We start from the raw sequence: 21,268 nt of genomic DNA on the forward strand, positions 1-21,268 counted from the left end.
ATATGAATTCATTGACACCTCTAACTGTCACCAGCATTTGACAGTGGCAGTTGGTGCCAGCGTGATTGACTTCCATCCATTGCTATCGCTGTTGCCCAACCGATCTGCATTGCACTTGAATGCATCCTTCTTCCTAGGTATCCCAGGCACGAAGTTCGATGTGGATGTTGTCCATATAAGGAAAGGCTGAAGAAGGTATGGACTTACATTAGGTAGTGGGAAATAGGCACAACGAAGTAGCGAATTGACTGAGGCGTTGATAGAGAAGAAGGAAGGAGGGAGATTCGAGAGAAGGAGGGAGGCTTATTATAATGAAGGGAACGCAGAGCTAGTGACAATATTGAGAGCAATAAAGGGGATACATTCAGACGCTACCGATGCCAATCCAATCCAACCTAATCCCACGAGACCATGGTACCAACTACTCTATCCCATCCCACCGAACTAAGGGCCGGGGTGTAGGTACAGAACAGAGGGGGTGGAGGGGTGGGCGAGCGGTTGAGTGAGGTGTAGCGCAGGTAGCGGTTGCTGGACATGCCTTCCGCAGGTTCAACTGAATTCAATTGTGAGCTTTGTCCTTTCTTCCTCAAGCTCCTTCCTCCTTTCGCTTTCCATTTCCCTTTCCCCTTCCAGGTTCTTTCCACTTTCACCCAAAGAACCCCGTCCCCCACTTCCCTGTCATTAGCTTGCCTTGGTCTGATAATGCATTTTGCTCTCTCAACCCATGCCATTCTTTCTTGGCCTATCTCGCTACATCATCACATTCCATCCACTGGCAGGCCAGCCACGGCCTTCCAATTCCCGAATCAGAACGGACCCTATCAGATCCCTGCCACGCAAATTAGCCATGTCCTAGCGTCCTCTAAGCATGCCAGCGCTATGCCCTTTGTGGCTTATACTCCAAGCTTTCTGTGGATTCGCCCTTCAGGCTACGGGGATGCGCCAGCTCCACCTGCAAGACCGGCGAACAACCTCTAGGATTGCTGTGCCTGGCAGCCAGAGCGGGCACGCGCCCACCAAGTCCAGCAAGCATCATTAGCGACATGAGACCTCGATCCATCACAATTTGACTTCCAGGCTCTATTTGCACCGAGCCTTGCCCCCTGACGACCTCAATTCACTCATATCGCTGGTCTTTAGCGGTCACCTTGTAATGGAATTAATATTCTAATCCAGTCATGAGTCGAGATTTGATCTATGCAAATCCTTTTCCCTCTGGCCAAGTCCCCAATTCGACTCGTTCTAGGCCTTATCAAAGGTTTCCTGTCAGCCTTGCCTTAGTCTGGCAGTGGTCACGGCAGCACACTTTTTAACCGCGCCTCCCCGGCGTATACCGGAGCTGCTGCACTACAGACCAACTCTCGGAGGGCGAGGCCAGCTACCCTATCCTTTTAGCAGCGATAGCCGCCATGATTTAGGTTACCACTGTCAAACATGCTGTCGTAAGCTCGCCGATGTAATGCAACTCAGCCAAGGCAGCCGTGTCTTTGTTCAGTTATGTATTGGTTTCATGAGATGGGCCGTGTCTGATTGAACATATCAGCAAACAACGACACAGTCTTTTAGCATGACATGATCTCTTTCAGTATCCTCCCATTCATTTCACAGCACATGCAACCAAAATCTCCGAACCCTTATGAATCACAACCGTGGAGCATACAGCAATACCCTTGTCCTTAACGGTTCTGGACAATATCCGGAAAATCTCAGCATGTCGGCTGCTGCAGTTGTTCCTCCTTCATCGGCGGTCTGGATGCTTGCCGCTATTGGAAACTTGGTATCCCTGGCGTGGTCACCTTACCGCATTGGGAAGTACTTTAATGACTTTGCCCCCCCGCTTGTCAATAGTCCCAATGACGAGCTTCAATTGAAAACCTTCCCTGCAAGCACTTGAGAGTTTTGCCATGACTCTTGCAAGTTTCTTGGAAATATTGATCAAGCGGCGTTCTCGGCATTGACCAACCTTCGAATCAAATTCTCTGCGATAGTAGACTACAATTAGAAGTCGCCATCTCAGCGCCTATAGCGTCTCATCAAGTGTTATTACATTCGCTAATGTGTGTGTGTGTGTCTAGGTAGCTGTAAATTAGTGTGAATCATTACCCGTTGATGGCGCCCGCCATGGCTGCGTTGCTACAGCTGAATGTTGGACAACAGAGACAACAAACAGACGCCATCATGCAAATTATTCACTTGCTCAACTACACGTCACTAATGGATCACCAAGCGTTGGCATATTCCTGTAAGGGAATACCAGCGTTGAATGTGATGGCATGACTTACACACAGGAAGGTAAGAGAACGCCATGGGATACATTCCCCAAACCTTGGCGGGCTCCCTAACATTGATGACTACGTAAGTCAACAAAATACGCAATAGCGTACGTACCATGCATTCTTTCCACCAAGCCGATCCAACGCTGTAGGTGCGCTGGGGATAGCGTCTCCCCAGCCTTCTGCAATGGTAATACAAACCGATATGGTTCGTCGATCATGGCAGCGGTTTCTAGGCGGACATGTTTATTGTTGACGTTGCTTTTGTGGCTTGAACTCGATGGACGGTCGCAAAAGCTTCATGCTAAGCTCATCGGGATCGATACAGACACATCCCCTCATCATTGCTCAAGAGAAAGGCTGGTGAGCACAAGAGTGAGCGACAGCATTAATGGTGCATGAATACTGCACTTCAACCAGTCGTAGATGGCCTCCGCCACACCACGGCTCAACAGCTGGCCATCAGCGGCTATTGTTTTGCAACCGTTAGTCTTACCGAGCATCGCCGTAATGTGACCCAGGAGCGTCTCTCCCACGACGATCCAGAGGGTCTGGGCACACACAGCCTTGTAGGCTGAAGCAAGACTTTTCTCTGTTTGTTGTCTCGCCTTCCCCCGTACTATTGACCCTCAGAAACGCCGGCCGAGTTCCCTGCGGTGGAAGTCAAGTCTGTCAAAGACATGAGAACAGTGCATGATAACTCAGAAGTTTTTCCAGGATCAAAGGTACTTCCTGGTCAATGAGCCATGAATTGCAGCTGCAGGCATTATCACAGATGGCCCAGGAGGTAATCAGGCTGGGGTCCCCAACTTTTGGCCTTGCTTAGGCCAGTCCGGACTTCGCATTAACCAACAGCGCGCTCCCCTTCTTCACACAATCTCCCTCAACCCCACAAACAATATGCAAACGTGCATTGCCGCTCGATGGAATGGAACGACGGGGCCACCCTCTCCGAACTAGACCGATTCGAGAAGTCGGAAAGCCACAGGCTCACAGCCTTGGTTGATCGAGGATGCTTGTTCTCGCCAAGCTCTCACGATATTATCATGGGATGTCTTTACCATCCCCTATCTCCTATATCAATCTCACGGACTCCTCTAGGCCCGGATTTTCCGGCTGGGCATTCGGTTGGGAATATCATACCAAACGTGCTAAAAATGTTCTCACCTTGGAGAGTTCCATCGGCTCGGATCATGACTCCTCACTCAGGGTAGGATTCAAACCTTACGGTGTTGGGTAGCTGTTTTTAGTGCGAAGTGCGTTGAAGCTTTCCACGACCCTGGTTCGGTACTCAAGATCGAAGGAAATGCCTCATTGATGTGGAACGTCATGGGTGCCGATCTAAGTCCTTTGATTTCACTTTGCCAGCGTTTGTGATAGGCCATAGGCGTCAAATCGAGGTAGCAAACAGGCAAAAGGTAAACGGTCTTGTGCTATGATCCTCCAGCCTCCTGGGTCGAAACAGACCCTTCGCCCCGCGTCTCACTTTCAAACAAACTGGTGTTTGGACACCATCATCCTGCTCTCAGACCGCATGCAACACGTTCGGCAGTACGGGTGAGCCATCCTGCTACCCGAGAATGGATAGACTTTTCCAATACGACTGTGCCTCACAAAGACTTAGCACAGAAGCAGACAATCCTCAACGTCGTCGTCGTCATGCGTCCGATGAACGACGACGTTGGTCCGCCTGAAGCTTGAACAAGCCAAAGGGGCTGGTAAACCATAATTGCAAACCTACAAGATTAAGGTTAAGATCTGGTCCGAAATGAGGATAGGCCTGCCGGCTACGGGCTTATCGGCTCCATCAGCCCCATTTACAAGGAAACACCGCTAATACAAAGGCTAGTTTTGTCGATGAATTGACAGTGCTAAGAAGTTAGATGATGTGGCGTGTCCCAACATGAGTCGACGACGTTGTCCGGCACATTTCCCTGAGACCCTTCATTTCTCGAGAAATTGTCATTTGCCCTTTTCAATTAAAAATGTGCTGTACCTATACCTATGTATAGGTATCAAGCTAATGCTGTTTTGCCAAGTACGTACATACTCAAAGTGCACCTTATCCTCCCAGCAAGCGTTCAATGTGACGCTTGAATCAGGCTCTCTCATGTCTACCGATTCGGAGACGTTGCTTCTCTTCTTCCATACCATAGGATAAACATTCCAATCCTCAAGCCTCATGACATGTCTGCCCATGCCTTATCCATCTTATGCACCTCGAAAGGCCATGACAAGTTAAAACCCCAAGACAGTCTGCCACAGAACCATACAACATCCAACAAGCTCCCAATTTAATGTTCGAGCAGGCGCAAGCTACCCTGGACAACCACGTTCTCAAGGATCGATCCAGGGGGAATGTCGATGGTGCTGCCCTCTGTCGCGACGATGATAACAGTGCCCTTGAGCGTTACGCCGCGGCCAAGGTTGACGGCACCGGTGATGGTGAGGTGATCCAGCTCCAGCACCTTAGGAATGGAGGGGATTCGCTTCTGGAAGTCTGAGACCTTCTTGAAGTCACCACCAAGCTTGATCAGGGGTGCGTCACCGAAGCGAGCGGCACTCATTTGAAGCTGGCCATGCTTCAATGTGTAGAGATCAGACTTGACGAGCATCAGATCGGAACAGGTCTTGACGGGCAAGAATCGTCGACGGGGAACGTTGACACCGTGAGCGTTGTTGAAATGACGGATAGCAGCACCGACAGCGGTCTCGAGCTGGATGATAGAGATATCGGACTCGCCCTTCTTGTCACCAGGAATGGTTTTGCCGTTGGGGATAATCTCCATCTCGAGTTCGTCGTTCTCTACCACACGCTTGATGGCCTTGAGGTTGAGCCAGATGTTGTTGGTGTTGAAGTACTTGAACTTCTTGATAGACTTGAACTCGTTGACATGCTCCTTGGGTACCTGGGCAATTTCGAGCAGGCGGACTGAGCCCTCATAGTCGATGATTGTACCACCCTTGACGTCGGCCTTGGTCTTGTTGGTCAGCTCCATGATGTACTCAGCGTTTGTCTCCATCATGTGCTGGAGAATGCGAAGGTCGACCACGGCGCCCAGATTGTCGACGTTGGAAAGAAAGATAATCTCGATGCCTCGCTCGAGAAGCTTGTCGAGAATGCCAGAGTTGTAGAGAGACTCGAAAACGTCACCGTGGCCAGGGGGGTACCACTCGTTGATGGGAGAGTCGTTATGCTTGGGGACGGGGAGGAGAGAGTCCTTGTATACTCTGGGGTATCGAGACTGGTTGAAGGTAAGGATATCGACGTTGTGGCCCTCGTACTTCTTGATGATGGCGGCGGTGTCGTCATTTGTGTTGAAGGAGTTCATGAGAATGAAAGGGACATTAACGTCGTAGGTACGGTTCAGGTACTCGATCTGTCGGACGGAAAGATCGAGGAAGGACATGCCGTCACGGACCTCAATAACGGACTTGGGGCCGACACAACCCATGGAGGTTCCCAGACCACCATTGAGCTTGAGAACAGCCAGCTTGTTCAGGAACTGGACAGACTCGGTGTTGGCAAGATCCTCGTAATCGACAACCTGACCCTGAGCGGGAGGAGCAATGCGATCCCAGTCTCTAAAGTATAGTTAGCAACTGTCGTATTATGGCATATATCTGGTCGGAAGGGAGGCATACACGGCGTTGCCCTTGGCCTTGTCGTTGAGGTATCGTCGGAAAAGGGCGAAGAAGTTGTCCATCTCAGTCTCGAACAACTGTCGCCTGGTTAGTCTTGACTGATTCAGGAATCACATGTTTCGGGTTAAAGGACTTGCCTTCTTCTGTTCGGGATCCTTGACGGTCTCGGCGAGGTTGGTCAGAGCATTTCGCATCTGAGCAGCAGCGACGTTGGTGGAGGTGTTCTCGAAAGCCTGGAGCATAACGGGTTAGTATGGTTTATGATGAAAATATGATACAGGATGTTTGTTAAGGTCCGTCGTCCAGTTAGTGGTGGGGAGAGGAAGACGAAGACGAAGCTTCGCACCCTCATCGAGGCACTTTAAAGCCATCAAGCTTCGAGTGAATGCGCGGCCCGTAACCAAGTCCATCTGACAGATGTGAAGAGATGTGGAAACGCGAGCCTGTTTGCAGCCATGTCAAGTGCTTGGACATCCATATGACTGTAACTGAGGGTGCAATGAGCGTCACGATTAAGCTTTTGAGATACAGTGAAGCTTCGCCGTGAGCGACCAAAGGTAGGCAATCGCATCTGTTTTGTATAATGTGGCATGTGACGATGGGGAGGTGAAGCAGTATCTTGATTCACATCAACTCACCATGTGACTGCGCGTCTTGCCATGACGACGCTCATTGCCCTGCTCATCGCCGCTGTTGGGCTTGAGGTGGGTAGGCAGCGCACTCTTGATAGCACTGGCCATTGTGAAGGGAGTCGGTCGAGTCGTGGAGAATATTAATAAGGTGGAATTAGAGTAACACGATGGAAGCCAACGGGAGTAGCAGATAGCCTTTGGGGGGATGAAGAAAGAGGAGAAGGATCAAGAAGTTGTTACCGGAGAGAGAGAGAGAGAGTCAGCGAGAGGAGAGGAATGAATTAAGGTAACCAGGTCAAGCAGGTCAAGCAGCTAATAAACGAACGGGAGCGAGAGGGAAAGGGGAGGCCAGCACCAGCGCCAGAGTTAGATGCGGGGCGGTGATGCCGGGCTTGCAGCTGTTGCTTGTAAACTTGGTGGGGGTGGCGAGGGAGCTTTTTCTTAGGCGGACAAAAGAAGCCGAACAACGACAGTAGTTTAAAACTATTGACACTTTTTCTGCGATCTATTGGGTGACAAGTTGTAACGGTGACGTCGAGTCGATTTTGATGGATTTTTTTTTTTTTTTTTTTTTTTTTTTTTCCTTTTCTGTCTTGCACTCTCAACTGATTCTGCTTCTTGTCCTTTTCCAGCAATTGCCTCTCTTTTTGTTGGTGCAGATTTAGTAAAGGTTGGGTAACATAGGAGGCGAGATTCGTAGACTTGCGGTGACAACCCAGCTCGCAATGGTCGAGCAGACCGTCTACTAACTCGGTGATACTGGAGATACTGCACCTACCTGGTCTAGGTCATCTCAGCTCCCATGTGTTTTGTTTTTTTCCCTGGCCGTTGGGGAATGGAGGCTTGTTCCCATGCTCTGGTACCCGTCCCTGTTCATCCTTACCAACCAGTTATGATGGCTTGCGGGGAGGAGATGAGACGAGGCTCAATAGTGCCTTCGTCTCCCCTATTGTTGTTTATTATCACATCTCGTATCATCGAGTTGTCGTAATTGTTCATTTCTGCTCACCTTCACGATACCCATACCACGGGGATTAAACCCCACCACTTCACCACTTGCACCAGCGATCTCTCACCTTGTAGGCTTGCGGCGGGCCAACCAGCCAGGATCCCCGGTATATTGTTTCCCATTTCTTCTCGAGGTATCCATTTACCGCTGATATTATTAGCACTCGAGGTGGGAAGTTGGTGAGACTGGCTAGGGGAGGCAAGAAAACGTAGGACCTCTATCCTAGATGATAAAGATATTCAGGTAACTCTAGCCTAAACTTAGGGGGCTCTTTACTGAGTTTATTTTAGCATCCTCCTCTTATGTCTCAAGTTTTCTTGCTCCCTGAGGGCTGGATGTTCGAGATCGGTCCTTTGCAGATATAATGTTGCAGTCAGGTTGAGTACGTAGGTATGCACAATGCACAGACGAGACAGAGTAGCCGAGAATAAGAATAAGGGAAGCAGGCAACCTTGATTGAGATTGGGTGGTATCATGGTTGGATTTTCTTGGTGTGCCGCCACCATCATGATATCCCTCATTAATATGCTACTATTTTGCCTCCCGAGTGCAAACAAACCGCTCATTACACCCTACTCTGAGTGAGTTTCTACTTCTTTTGGACCATCCATTTGCCTTGATTCAACAAGGTGATATTGCTTATGCCCCAAAGCTCCTTTTACCGGTGAACCAGAGTTGAAGACGAGGAACGGGCCAAAGCTCCCAAAGCTCACGCCCAGACACAGCAAGTATCTCGGCTCTGTAATTGGCTGTTTTATTGGATCCTCGCAGGCTTGGGCCCAGTCGAAATGAGCAGAAGTGGATGCAACGAGGTTGATCATGGCTAGTCTTGACGCTATCTTTACATCGGTCGATCTCCCTGTAAGATGCATATTCTTGCTTACAAGGTTGAGGAGAGAGTAAGCGTTGTGATTATTATGTATCAGAAGACCGGGAGTAATATCGTAGGCATAGGTAACCATTGACATTTCCAAGAGGGTTTGGAACACTTGGGCCCCAGCTCACATACGCCTCTCCCGTTCCGTTCCGTGGCCAATGGGTGAATGGTGACCAAAAGATAGCTGACTTAGACTCCTGTCAAATGCAAGCTTCGACCTGCCATATTACATCGGGCTTATATCTCTCCACGTGGCCTTGGCATTGGATAAGAGGCTGGGTGAGAACCTACCCAGTTATTTTCATGTTGCTACCCTAGATTCACCACCATTTTTCCTGGCACAGATACATAGGTAGTGAGTACTGTAGGTATCAGTTCAACGTCACTTGTTTCTCTGAGCTTCTTGACAGCTCCTCCACAATCACGGAAGCTAGACGACAATCATATGCATCGCAGTGGCTCACCGGACCTCTAACTCCCCCCTTCAGCTGCCGTTATAGTGGAGATGTCCTGAGAGTGGCCCGTTGGGACACGTCCTCTGAAGTAACAATTGAGAAACTTGGTCTGGATCTACCACAAAAAAAACAACACTTGTTTGTCATAAATAGCCCGATCACGATGCCTGACTCATAGTTTGTATGAATTAAACAATCTAGGTGACCAATAGACTAGACATATTGTAACTGGACATGTTTTGCATACTTCTCTGCATTATTACCCTTCTATCTGTGGCGCGTCCCTCTGTGGAGACGCAGCCATATCAATCCAACCCTCCATGGAACTTCTACCTCACAAGAACGCGTCCCATGACCAGATATTGGGCAAAGAGACAATCAACTTTAAGTAACACTGAAACTGGTTCCTTCACGGGCAACATCCGGTCTAATTGCATATCGATTTCTCCATATAATCACCAATAATACGAAGAGTCCGTCTCACCGTAACTTCATCTCACTCAACATTAGAAACCATGGGGAGCACAGAAACTGTTCCTTTCTGGAACATGAACATTCCCAAGGACCAGAGAACCGAAGAGTGTCCTGACTTTCTCCAAGGCCTCCACAAGAAAGATCAAGGCATTCTGTCCACCCCAGACCAAGAGTACCACATCTTCTCTTGGGCCGAAGTCCGCGACATCATCCAAACAAACCGCTTAGAAAAGTTCAAGCGTGTTCCCTCAGAGCTTAGACGCTACAAAGCCTTTACATTCTATCTGAAACAGAAGTACGGCAGTATCGCCAACTTCATTCATGAACATCGTCTTGGATGGAGTACTCCACTGACGCCGCGCGGAGCACCGTTTGAGTTCGAGGACGATTATAAGATCCTATGGAATGATGCTCCTTACGGAGTAGATCCGAGAATAGCGCACCTTGTCGTGTGGACAAAGTTCGACCTCGTAGAAGATCCCGCCACGGGAGATTTGACAGACAAGGCAAGAAAAGAGATTGATGATTTTGTGACAAAGACCTTTCGAGCGCATATCCCAGAGGAGAATGTGAGTCTTTCCTGTCACTACAGGTGATTCATTTGTGAGGCTCATGTGCATAGGTTCTTTGGTTTAGGAACTGGCATTCTTTGCAATCGGTCAATACCGTGCAGCACTTTCACGTCATGCTCTTCAACCCCGATCCCGACTTTGTACGGAAGGTCACGAAGGGAGACGTTCCACGGGCAGGAATGGAGGTTTACAAGTGAGTGTTGAGAGTTACTAAACAGGTATCACTTACGGCGGTTCGTCTTTGTTGGAGTAAGCTGGATATGCTGAAGCATTGGTGTTGGTAACGCCATATACGTTGATCAATACTACCTACTGCGTCATGTACAGAATATGCAGGCTGTCGAAAGCGAACTTGAGCAGCTGAAAAAGGAATAATACATCCAAGAAGCCATATAGGCACATGCGACCGACTTTTTACTCCCCGTATCACACTTCTACCTAAGCCCAAGTGCACTACGACTTCTTGTCATTCGAGTGCGCAATCTGGTTTCTAGTATCATCAAACCTAACATCTTTCGTCTTAGAGACCTCGATCTTGACATCTTCGGTTCTGACCGTGAGCTCTACACAGGCAGCCTCGGCCAGAGGCACGGCTGTTGGCTTCTCGAGTCCAATGCGAATGATTTGTCCGTAGAAATCGTCACGCTTGGTCCTGAGTTCCCGGGCAATATGGAAAGCCAGGCTTGCTGCCAAAGCCTCCAGAGTTTCAAATGACGATTCTGACATGGCCTTTGTGATGATTAGCATATTTGTCCACTAAGCCTTTCATAATCTACTTACATCAACAATGGTACTCTCAATTACAGCATAGTCATCGTGTGCGGTTTGGTATTCATCGATGCGGATGTTTGTGATGACGACTTGCTTAGCGTTTCGCTCATTGCTGTTGACACCGATGAGTGTTGGCACTCTGATCCCTTCCAGACCCAGCTCCAGACTTCGCGCGGTGATGGCTGAGTCGGCGAAGAGACACGATCCCGAGAGTCGGATTGCACTTCCCATCAACGAGGCCTTGGGCAGAACGAGTGAGACTGAAAGCCTTCGGATAAGGCTCATATCGAGGAAAGCCTTTCTGTTTTGTGCGGAAGGCTCCTTCACGCCAGTGTACTGGAAACCAGTAAGGTCAACCCAGAGCCTGTTGAGCACATCGCTCAACGACAAAGCTGACCTGGGCAACTTCTCCAGTGTGCTGAGGATAGATTTGCTAAGGAGCCCATAGTGAACGGTATCGGAAGCGACCTTGTCGTCTGACGACGATGAGGGGAACGCATGCGTCAGTGACACCTCGGCGGATATCAGAAGAGGCTGCTGCTTAGAACCTCGACCCCAGGCATCTTTGGGTCCTTGGATAGTCGTTTGGAGATTTCGAACGCGGACAACAGCGACAGGATCGCCTTCGGCGTTGGAGAGACGTCGAGATGACACAAGGGGAGTCTCTTTGCCCATCGCTGACGTTGAGTGATATGATTTGCGTGACTCAATCCGGTTGAGGCAATTCGCTAGTTTGAATCCAATACGAGACTATACGATGTATAGTAGCTGTAGCTAGCGTAGTACAACGGCACGATGATTTGACGATGGTTCTAGAGCTTGATTGATGTACACTGTTGTTGGTCACGAGTTATGTCATTTGTGTGACTCTGTGAAACTAGAATGACAAACAACACCGGCGGGGCAGATCAACAGCCAAAAAAAAAAAACAGTGTTCATCCCAGCCCAAGAATTGGCAACACAAGAAGCTGCTCCTATGAGATTTGTTACAAATCTGTTTATACGGCACTTTTGAATTGTTATTTAATACACCCTTCCTACTATCACTATCTGCTGAGTCCATAAACCATTTCCGTGCGTGAGTGACTTCTGATACTGAGTCAGCATCAGATATTTTTCGTATTCTGGTGACACGAGCTATAGATTGAAAGTCACGTATCATTTGAATAACTAAATAATTGCATTTAAATCTCGATATACCTAAACTTCATCAAAGAAGAAGCATAACGGCGAAACTCATAACTTTTCTCTCGACTCTCGTCAAACACCTACAGTCACGTGTTCTTCCATGACTGAGTTTCGAACGAGATATAGATACCCTATTTTCTTCGTCATTTTATGGAAAAGGTATTGCAATATTGTATCAACTTAGGAATAACAAAACATCCGGCTCTATCAGACGCTGACGCGTCTTGTTATATGTTACTCGGCTCTAATCTGATCCGTGTCTGAGCTGTATGTGCTTTTCTTCGAAGTGGTCTCATGAACCACCATGAAGTCTCACTTTCATCCTTAGTCAAGATGATAACGCCGTCTAAGCTCAGAAACCAAAGAGACAACAGCTCAACATAAGCGCGCCGAGACTCAACAGTCCGCAGATATGCAGATACATATATTCGAGATGGAACTTTAACACTATATGTTATATGGCTTTAAGGTTTTGTCGCTGATATATTACCTCCACACCATATCACAATCAGCCGTGATCCTTCCCGTATGGCTGTAACTCAAAGCCATAATCCTGTCACCCATCACAGTGGTTCGAGTGATCGTGTTTCCGCTGCTTGATCCCCGAGCCAGGGACAGGGGTCTCAGACGTCTTCTGCAGTGCTTGGACCTGGCTTGAGCGAGCTTTGTTCCTCTTCTGTCCACAAGGATTCGTCTCACGCTCGGTCCAAGTGGTCGTAAGAGGAAGCTCATGTGGTTTTCCCACTTCCTGCAGGCTCCTTAACGAGTGCTTAAGTTGCATTTCAATGGGGGTTTAAGAATTGTTTGTTCGGTTCCAGAACATCGGGCTCACATCGGGCTCTTGTTTCCTTTTGGCAAGACCTTCCCGTAAAGGCTGACTGAAGGGTTTTGTGACTGATCATCAGGGTCTCTGGTCTTAACCCACGATATTATCGTGTTGAACCCGTGCAATACCCACGTATCTGGATATCGTCCGCTGTGTGCGGATCGTTCTCGGTTACCCAGCCTGGAGTCGCTAACGTAGGCGATTGAAACATAGACGGCCCTATGGCGGAGCAATGAGGTTGCACTAACAACCCTATGGAAAAATCATGAAACGCAACAGTTAGGCGACTGCCATCTCAGCCATGGCCCTTACCGTCTAGACGTGCTGAAGAGAAGGAACATCAATACCCAAAATTAGGTTCACAGCCTGACAGGCATCAGCAATCCGGACCAATGTCGAACGTCTAGAATGCGTGGCTAGAAGGTTGTGACATGATTCTCAAACTTCCGACTGGTATTCTGGCACATGGTCACCCTCCCAGTCTCTGGTTCCTGGGTCACATTCGAGCAAAGCAACCACAACGGATCCATAGTGAAGATCATATTGCTGCGGTTATGTGGCCCGACATCCTAATCCTAGACTGCAAATATTGGCCGAATAGCTTCGGTACAGCCCTTTGTAATGATATCCGAGGATTTCCAGTACTACCCGGGTTCATCGACGAGGGTCAGAGGCATGATGTGATATTCGGTATCGTTGTCCCCAAAACTCATATGCATTGGACTAGTACAAAGTCTGAGCTTGGCTCATTCGATAGTGCAGAATAGCTCTTCGACGACATGATCGGAACATCAGAAATTGAGGAGTTTCTTGTTCGATGTCCGTGCAAGACTAGAAGAAGAATCCTAGACGGTTGATGTTAATGATCCTTCGGAGTTACGGCCAAATGGAGTTAGCCTCCTGCACAGACACAAGGGGCTTCTCATATCCACTGCAACCGGATGCAGGGCTCGGATCATCGACTAACATAGCCAAGAAGGAAAGTCAACTTTGGGGTGGGTTTGACGACCGTGTCATAGGCTTCGTTGTCAGTCTCGGTTTCAACTCTTACCCGTCGTTTCAGCTTTTGATAAAAACCACTAACTGCCCTTTTCTTCTCATGGTCGGAAGCATTAAATGCCGGGTTCCACACAACGTTTTTGACTTTTTCTAGTTGTTCTAACGCTACTAGAACGCGGAGGACTTGATAATAAACACTCTAAAGAGGCCTGTTTCGGAGATTGCATTTCAAGCTGACGGCAGCTCGCAGACATGGACATGCACCGTCTCAAGTCTTGAGCATCCCGATCTATGTTAGCTTGAGTTGCTGCAGATCTGAATGTCTTACCCTCCTTCACGGGGGAAGTTCAGTTGCTGTGCCGCAATTCACAAAAGATGAGTGTGTTACTACATCCGACATTTGGCAACAACTTCAAGCAATATGACGGTTTCAAATCGAAACGGTGTTGCTACAGTGGATGGCGTCGAATGCAGCATAAGCAATATGCTGGTATTAAACCGGAGATAATACACCAACATAGCTGCCAAGAGAGCTTCGTTTGACAGGGAATGCACCTCCGACTGAATGTATGTTACTTATATCTGACCAAGCCTTGAGACCTATACGTATTTTGGTTCGACTATTACGTTTGCCAGTTGCCGAAGTCGGTGTCATGCATATAATTATGTATTGTTAGACCGGGGAAGATTCCCGCGAGCCTCGTAATGGTCAGATCCTTGAATAACATACCGAATTCGACACTGCACCCACAAATTGTACAGACGGGAGGAATACATACAAGGTTCGGGGTGGAAGCATTGCATAGATGCAGGCGTGAGGCACATCAAAGTCGACAAACTCTTCACTAGACAATGAATCAGATCACTGATTGTAATAAGACACTCCCAGTCCATAGCATTACCAAAGAGATATATCCGGAGCGCCACGTCTTTGACAGATGCCAAGGGTAGACTTAGCCTTGTGACGGAGTAGGCAGACGGCTATTTACTTCGACCCTTGCAAGAACTGTCAGATTTTAAATAACTCCGAGCGATTTTATCCTGGAAATTTGACAATTAATGGGAAGTGAGTGAAAATTGCGCCATATATCTGCAATAGGAATCTGAGCCGGGCCCAATTCAAGTCTCGAAGAACCTCCCCCTTTGTCCAGGGATATCTCAATGCAAGCCGTTCCTTTGATAGCTTAGTTAGTGACTATCGTATCCAAAAGAACTTCCCATTCAGATGTGGTCTCGCTGCAGTGCAGATAGTCGGGATCCTTAGGGCTCACATGCTACATAGTTAGGTATCCCTTCTCCATGGACACGAGCTAACGAGGTAAATGGGCAGGAAGGAAGATTGAGTTGTCTGGGGCGGAGATTGCGGGGAAGATAGCCATCGACATGGAAAGCCAGTTCCACATTTGAAAGAACTACAAGTCAATTGCTGACAGTGTGTGTTTTTCTCTTACATGCTGTTGACTTTGCAACAAGTGGAGGCCCATTACGACATGTTCAAGCATGCGATTCTCCTCAACCATTTATGAATCCCTCCGTAATATCTCATCTAGGAGAGCGGGTTGAGGATGCCGTCGGCCTGTTAGGCTCCTAGACCGGTGGCTGCAAGCTTTCACATGGCGTCGTTGTCAACATTGAAGACATCGCACCAACGGACCGAAGAGTGGCTGTAAAAGGAAAGATGCCACACCATCAGCTTTGCAGGTCCTGCAGACTTCAGCGGAAGTGGTTGATATGCCCTGAGCATGGGATACGTCGATAGTTATTATCCGTACCTGCATCCAATGTACCAGCAAGGCACGGCACCACCAGATAGATACAGTCGTTGTGTTGATAAGACAGTGGAACCCTTCTGTCTTTGTCCAGAGAGTGGCATCTTCCACAAATCTCCAACAATGACGCTGACGGTTGTCTATGCGGAGATGCGTTAGATCAACATTTCAGACATTGTTTGTGATGTAGAAAAGCATGGTTCGATGTGATGTGCGTGATAGACGACGTCAGCTCACCACAAGAGGTTGCTTGCATTTAGAGTCGACCAAAGGGAATGGCGCTCGAACGGATATGTCACAAAAAACATCTCCTTGAGATTTCCGGTGAAATATTTTTATCCGAGAGGCGGCAAAACTTCAGGCGGTTGAAGTGAAAGGAGTGTTCTGAGATCTATATTGTTGAGCCCATGCCTATAACAAATAATAGATAAATACGCATATACTAGTTGATTTGCGAAAAATGTCATGCTTCGCCGTAAGGATTAAATACATTATGGCTGAGAACGTCATCTTCCAACAGCGATTGGACCCAGCATATTTGATGATAGTGGGCTCGTTGGTGAGCGAAAAATTCAAGATGCGAATCAGAAGCTGAGTTGCCATGTTGAAAGACAAGACAAAGTGACGAGGTTCCTGAGTGGCAAAGACCGCCAAGCCAACCAGAACCAAAAGCCAGCCAGCAAGAAGAGGATCAATCAGCATGGGTGTTGCATGGCGGGAGTGACAGGGGAGCCGCTCAGCGGAGCGACAGTGACTGACCAGGGGTCGACAAGGGTGTCAGAAGGGCCGAGAAGCCAGTCAAAGTTACGAGACAGATGTTCTCAAGTGCCAAGATGGCGATGCTAGTGATTGAAGCATCCAGAGAGACTTTTAGTGGCTAAGCCTGCCGCGCAGGCTTTTGATCCTCTGCTGGTGGCGCACCATAACATGTCGAATGACGAGCCGTGAAAAGACGTCGATGCGTATTGGAGCATTTACGCGAATGTTAGCTCGTAACCTGCTCAGCCCAGACATGCCCCTCATGATAATATCGATGGACGCAGACTGGACTTTTGATTGTAACGACTGGGATAGACACACCAGCGTCGGGTGAGTGTGTAGAGAACAGCGAACAATTGGTACTAGAAAAGACACTGGATCCCAGACAAGACTCTTAGTATGAAGTTACTAAGATTAAAAACGGTGATAATGACTTTGTAAGTGTTATATTCTGTAGTTAGGGTCGTCTTCAACGGCAGCCCGAGACTCCACTGGGTCTGCCTTGTGGCCCCCGTGGAAGGAAACAATTTGTGGGTGAGCCGTATGTCCGGGGGAAAGAGTAGTCCCACAGATCGATGCCTGTCCGTCAAATCCCAATCCCTGCGTAGCTCCCTTCTTCCATCACTTGGAAAGTCAAATACTCAATTTGATTCATTCAGGACAACATAATGCATCAACAGCCTTTCCTGTCGACCACTATCATTTGTTGGATGACAATGTCACATCCACTCTTTGGACGTACATCAGAGATGTCGGCATTGCACTGATTGGTTACCACGTCTCGTATTCCAAGGACTTGGGGACTGTTGCACTGAGTTCAATTCAGCTCAGATCAGTTCCACTGTCCAGCGGAGCGATTCATCTGTGCATTGGCTAAAGTTTCAAATCAAGCACGGTTGATGAGATGCCCTGAGAATTGTCTCTAGTAAACAACGGTCTGCGGTGGTGAGCTGCTAATAGAGTGGCTATGGGACCTACGTAATTTGGCTCTATCCACGGATCAGTTTGCTGGACTTCGTCCTGCGTATCTCTAAAAACATCGAGGTTAGTATTTGATCACTTGGGCCACGTACTGACTCGAATTCACACAACAAACAAAGATCGCCGGAGCCCCTCGACGTCGACCGGCTGCACCCGTAAGCCTGCAATACAAGTGCCAAACGTTCTCCGCAAGCCGTTATTTTCTTTGCTTCTTGCTATGATGTGCAACGACTCTTGGCAAAGCCTTTCCTTTTTGCATCTTCTTGTCAGCATAATAGGCTGCCAGCGTTTCCGATTACTGTACTTGTCTACACTCTGACGCCGTTCTTGACCAGCCAATCAAGGTTGAGCGTTGGCAGTTGGCCCAACATACCACTTATGAGAGATGGGAGCATAAAACATTGACGGTTGGCCTGCTCGGAAGACTCGTCATTTCGCATGCATACGGCTACTTCGAGTCAAACATGTTGTTTGGTTGAGAAACTACCAATGGCACCCAACAACCCGAGAGATCCTACTGGTAACTGTAGGACCTGGGTCCTGGATACGACTGTTGATAACTGACTGCTGTCGATCTCGGCGAGCTAAGCACACGGACCAGACCTAACAACGGCCAACCTGACACATACGTATGTAGTCAGGTATGTGCACCAGTCTACTGTTAAGATTAAACTGCCACTGCGCCGTTCTCATTTAGTCGGATCACTCATCGCTCAAAACCCATTCTTAGGCAAGATTTCAGACGTCCCTGTCGTCTGTCGGTCTGTCGCGTCAGTCAGATTCAGTCAAACAAGACCGGGGAGTGTCGTGACGGCCAAGACATGCATCGATGACCCCTGAGTCCCCGCCCCTCCACCTCCAGGCCTCCGGGGCCAGGCACCGCAGGGCGTCAGGGTATTGTCCAAGAAGCTGTTGCTCCACTTGGAAACCTCCGGCTCAGTTAAACCTCGCCTCTGCCCCCTGTGGACTTGCAGACTTGGTTCCAAAATATGCCCGTTTTGGTATCTTGGTGAACTTACCCGACTTAGACTCTGCTGCACCACGCCCAAAAGTCCCTAGGTTCAGGAACTTCACCTCTCTGTCTCTTGTGCCTCACGACGGCTGCGATGCACGGGAGTGGGTCATTCCCAAGTTTAGCAACCCCTGTAACCTCACTTGTTCCCTCGTCGCCCGCCTCTGCCAGACCCTTCCCAATGGGTGCCCGCTCGTCATCACAGACCACATCCCCCAATGATACTTCGAATTTTGGTGTTCAGCAGTCTACAGCGCCTGTATATTCAACAGTACAGTTCCCAGGACTTTCTAATTGGCCCCTTTCCACCACCCTGGTCCTGGTCTGCCATGCCATCACTGATCCAGGATGCTCCGAATGGGTGGTAGAGATGCAGATGCACAGAAAGAAAGTCTCCTGCAGCCTTTTCGTTCTCCAGTCTGGCAGGGATGGTGAGAAGCAGCAGACCCTGTTGCCTCCACCCTCGCCTCAAGTCTTGTTCTCGATTCCCCATTGTCAGTGCTTTTGAGGTCGGTAGTGGTTGTGGCCAAATACACTTGCATACAGATCTCCCTCTCCTTCTAACTTATATGACCCGTGTGCCCTCCCTCCTCACGCGAGTGACTCCGTCTTCGCTGGTCGTCTCATGAGTCTATGTGCCAATCGCACCGTTGGTGTTGTTATGCCGGCTGTCTTAACAACTCTTGTGTAATCTTCTCGCCATCCTCTTGTATCATTCCTTTCTGTGCTACCTTTTGTCCCGCACGCGATATCAGTGCATCCCCTCGAGACCATCTCGGTGCTGCCATCCGGCCATACAGCTTCGAACTATTAGCGAAACGTTTGCTATGTTGTAACAACGCTTAATCAATTCGACCTCGACCTCGACCTCGCTCTCCTTGGAACTAAACGGAAAAGAGCGACGTTGGATAGTCTCTAATTCACTGTTCTTGGTCTTGGAGTATCTATTAACGGCATAATACGACCTGTGAAGGACCGGCACCGCATACCCATACACGACATTGTAACGGCTTTTCCTACTCATTTCAACATGGCCAACAACACATCGGGGGTCAACCTTTGCCCTCCGCCGTTTTGGGATGCCGCGTTATTCCCTTCTGAGGGCGGATGTAGGCGAGCTGCGAATTGGAAACCTTGAATGATCCCTCTGACAGACGTCTAGTTATCGATGGGCGCCTCTGCCAAACAGTAGCAACTATCCAGTGTTGTCTGCCTTGTCCAATGACGGATTGGGTCTACCCTGATCGCTTCGACACCTTGACGGCGATTGCGAACTGGGTTTCGCTCTTCAGCCAGATATGTTGTATCTTCCTTCTTTTATCATGGGCATTCTTGCCTGTAGAAAAGACCAACCGCCATTACCTGAGCATCTGTCTTACAGTCGCCATTTTGCTTATGAATGTAGGTGACAGCACAATGACTTCTCATGTCTAGTCTCTTGAAGTCGCTGACATTTTTGGATTGTAGATGGGTTTCGTGATTCCTCTTGCAGCACAACCAGAGCAATGTTACAACACGATCACTCCGCATAGCATGCAGACTAGCAAGGTCTGTGGCGCCTCTGGTACCTTTCTCCTTCTTGGTGGTTGGGCAGGTATCATGTGGGTATTTCTTAGGTCGGTATCGCTTCATCTACAGATATGCTGGCAAGTTCTCGTTGGCAAGAACTTCATGATCTTTGCTCAGGCAGCTGGATGGGGCGTTCCTATCCTGGGTATAATCCTGGCTCTCGTCTTTAGCGGCGTTTCGTTCCGCTTTGGTGCTACATGCCATATCAATCATGAGAACAGTCTGGCCGACTTTTGGATCCCGCTTCTCCTGTTCGCTGGACTGACCGTTATTATTACTTTTGCCACCTTTGGTTACTGTATCAAGGTCTACTTGGCATCATTGTCTGACAACGGCGCATCCTCCGAGGGCTCTAGCTTGCCCACTTATACACAAAGCATCAAGACCATGAACCCAAGGCAGGTCTACCGTCGAGTTCGTCGAGTTATCGCACTCCAATGGCGTGGTATTGCCATAGTGCTTATCATCATTGCTGATGTCATCTTTTTCTCTGTCGTTTTTGTCTTTCAAGACAACGTGGTTCAATCTGTTGCCGACGATCCCACCAAGGCAGGCGCTTTCGTCAAATGTCTCTTCCAAGAAAAGGGCAAAAAGGAACCTTGTCTAGACGAGGCATCCTCGCTGGTCATCAACGAAGCGACTGTCACGGCTGTTCTCCTTCTCTTGGCGGTAAGTGTCCTGTATCAGTATTACGATGTTGAAATGTTTGCTGACAACTATAGCTGAATGGTCTCTGGCTGATCCTCTTCCTCGGAAGATGGTCCATGGTTCAAGGCTGGATTGACTTGATCAAGAAGCCATTTACTCGGAACAAGAAGGAATTTGTGTCGGTCGACGCACGTGTCGACGTAAAGAACCATCCACGTTCGTACGAGATGCTCTCAAGAGATTCGAGCGCGGCAGTAACACCCATTACTCCAGTAAAGTCCTCAGAGAGTGGACGCAGAACTCCTGATTACTTCGGTTCGACTGCACGCTATCATGCGCCAGTGCGTTCGTTTTCGAGCCCCAGGCCTCCGCCTACTGGGCGGGAGACGGGAGATTCATATCCGATGCCGACTTATAGCAAAGAGATGAACCCCCTTGCCATGAACCGAACATGATGAGGGCTGACCGCACATACGAAAGAGTTCAGAGGAGACTACTAATGCATGAATGTACTTACATATAATCTATATATACCCCCGGAAACGGCAAATCGCACGCTGGCTCGGGTGATACCCAAAATGATGATGGCCGCAGAGCGATGAAGACCGTCCGCCGCAATTCCTATCCATATCAGGTTTAGGAGATTGACGCCAACGACTGCATTTACTTTGTTAAGCAATCTTTGAAATGGGAATGTCCATCAATGCGACAGCGAGGTGTTTGCGCTTTTGCAATTCGACACGGGAAAATAAAGGAGGAACAGCAATTGAGGAAATGTCGATGTGACGAATCAGCCGACCAGACTCATG

At 48.7% G+C, this 21,268-nt stretch overlaps 4 protein-coding genes across 4 annotated transcripts; 2 read left to right on the top strand and 2 right to left on the bottom strand.

Annotated features, from left to right (window-relative positions):
* Positions 1 to 4,220: 4,220 nt before the first annotated feature.
* FOBCDRAFT_211605 (UTP--glucose-1-phosphate uridylyltransferase-domain-containing protein) lies at positions 4,221 to 6,966 on the bottom strand. The gene is made up of 4 exons (XM_059609330.1): positions 6,557 to 6,966; positions 6,056 to 6,151; positions 5,919 to 5,995; positions 4,221 to 5,858 (listed from the first exon to the last, which is right to left on the bottom strand). The coding sequence occupies exons 1-4, from the start codon at positions 6,656 to 6,658 to the stop codon at positions 4,568 to 4,570; spliced, it is 1,566 nt and encodes a 521-aa protein (XP_059463843.1). The 5' UTR covers positions 6,659 to 6,966; the 3' UTR covers positions 4,221 to 4,567.
* A 2,423-nt stretch (positions 6,967 to 9,389) lies between these two features.
* FOBCDRAFT_4201 (uncharacterized protein) lies at positions 9,390 to 10,262 on the top strand. Its single transcript, XM_031181923.3, has 2 exons — positions 9,390 to 9,934; positions 9,988 to 10,262. The coding sequence occupies exons 1-2, from the start codon at positions 9,407 to 9,409 to the stop codon at positions 10,132 to 10,134; spliced, it is 675 nt and encodes a 224-aa protein (XP_031042691.1). The 5' UTR covers positions 9,390 to 9,406; the 3' UTR covers positions 10,135 to 10,262.
* Positions 10,263 to 10,265: 3 nt separating this feature from the next.
* Positions 10,266 to 11,571, bottom strand: FOBCDRAFT_4197 (uncharacterized protein). Its single transcript, XM_031181924.3, has 2 exons — positions 10,718 to 11,571; positions 10,266 to 10,666 (listed from the first exon to the last, which is right to left on the bottom strand). Exons 1-2 carry the CDS (start codon positions 11,381 to 11,383, stop codon positions 10,391 to 10,393), a joined length of 942 nt encoding a protein of 313 aa, XP_031042692.2. The 5' UTR covers positions 11,384 to 11,571; the 3' UTR covers positions 10,266 to 10,390.
* A 7,609-nt stretch (positions 11,572 to 19,180) lies between these two features.
* On the top strand, positions 19,181 to 21,120 carry FOBCDRAFT_4216 (uncharacterized protein). The gene is made up of 4 exons (XM_031181934.3): positions 19,181 to 19,351; positions 19,405 to 19,643; positions 19,710 to 20,480; positions 20,534 to 21,120. The coding sequence occupies exons 1-4, from the start codon at positions 19,273 to 19,275 to the stop codon at positions 20,912 to 20,914; spliced, it is 1,470 nt and encodes a 489-aa protein (XP_031042702.2). The 5' UTR covers positions 19,181 to 19,272; the 3' UTR covers positions 20,915 to 21,120.
* The last annotated feature ends 148 nt before the right edge of the window (positions 21,121 to 21,268 follow it).

The sequence above is a fragment of the Fusarium oxysporum genome, chromosome I, assembly GCF_013085055.1.
Source record: "Fusarium oxysporum Fo47 chromosome I, complete sequence".
Taxonomy (NCBI): Eukaryota; Fungi; Ascomycota; class Sordariomycetes; order Hypocreales; family Nectriaceae; genus Fusarium; species Fusarium oxysporum.

Coding starts and splice junctions, on each gene's coding strand:
- FOBCDRAFT_4216 (XM_031181934.3), top strand. CDS start 19,273: ATGGCCAACAACACATCGGGGGTCAACCTTTGCCCTCCGCCGTTTTGG. Junction 19,352..19,404: donor ATTCCCTTCTGAGGGCGGAT/GTAGGCGAGCTG, acceptor ACAGACGTCTAG/TTATCGATGGGCGCCTCTGC. Junction 19,644..19,709: donor TCGCCATTTTGCTTATGAAT/GTAGGTGACAGC, acceptor TTTGGATTGTAG/ATGGGTTTCGTGATTCCTCT.
- FOBCDRAFT_4197 (XM_031181924.3), bottom strand. CDS start 11,383: ATGGGCAAAGAGACTCCCCTTGTGTCATCTCGACGTCTCTCCAACGCC. Junction 10,667..10,717: donor TTGAGAGTACCATTGTTGAT/GTAAGTAGATTA, acceptor ATCATCACAAAG/GCCATGTCAGAATCGTCATT.
- FOBCDRAFT_4201 (XM_031181923.3), top strand. CDS start 9,407: ATGGGGAGCACAGAAACTGTTCCTTTCTGGAACATGAACATTCCCAAG. Junction 9,935..9,987: donor CGCATATCCCAGAGGAGAAT/GTGAGTCTTTCC, acceptor TCATGTGCATAG/GTTCTTTGGTTTAGGAACTG.
- FOBCDRAFT_211605 (XM_059609330.1), bottom strand. CDS start 6,658: ATGGCCAGTGCTATCAAGAGTGCGCTGCCTACCCACCTCAAGCCCAAC. Junction 6,152..6,556: donor GCAAGACGCGCAGTCACATG/GTGAGTTGATGT, acceptor GTTATGCTCCAG/GCTTTCGAGAACACCTCCAC. Junction 5,996..6,055: donor AGGATCCCGAACAGAAGAAG/GCAAGTCCTTTA, acceptor ACCAGGCGACAG/TTGTTCGAGACTGAGATGGA.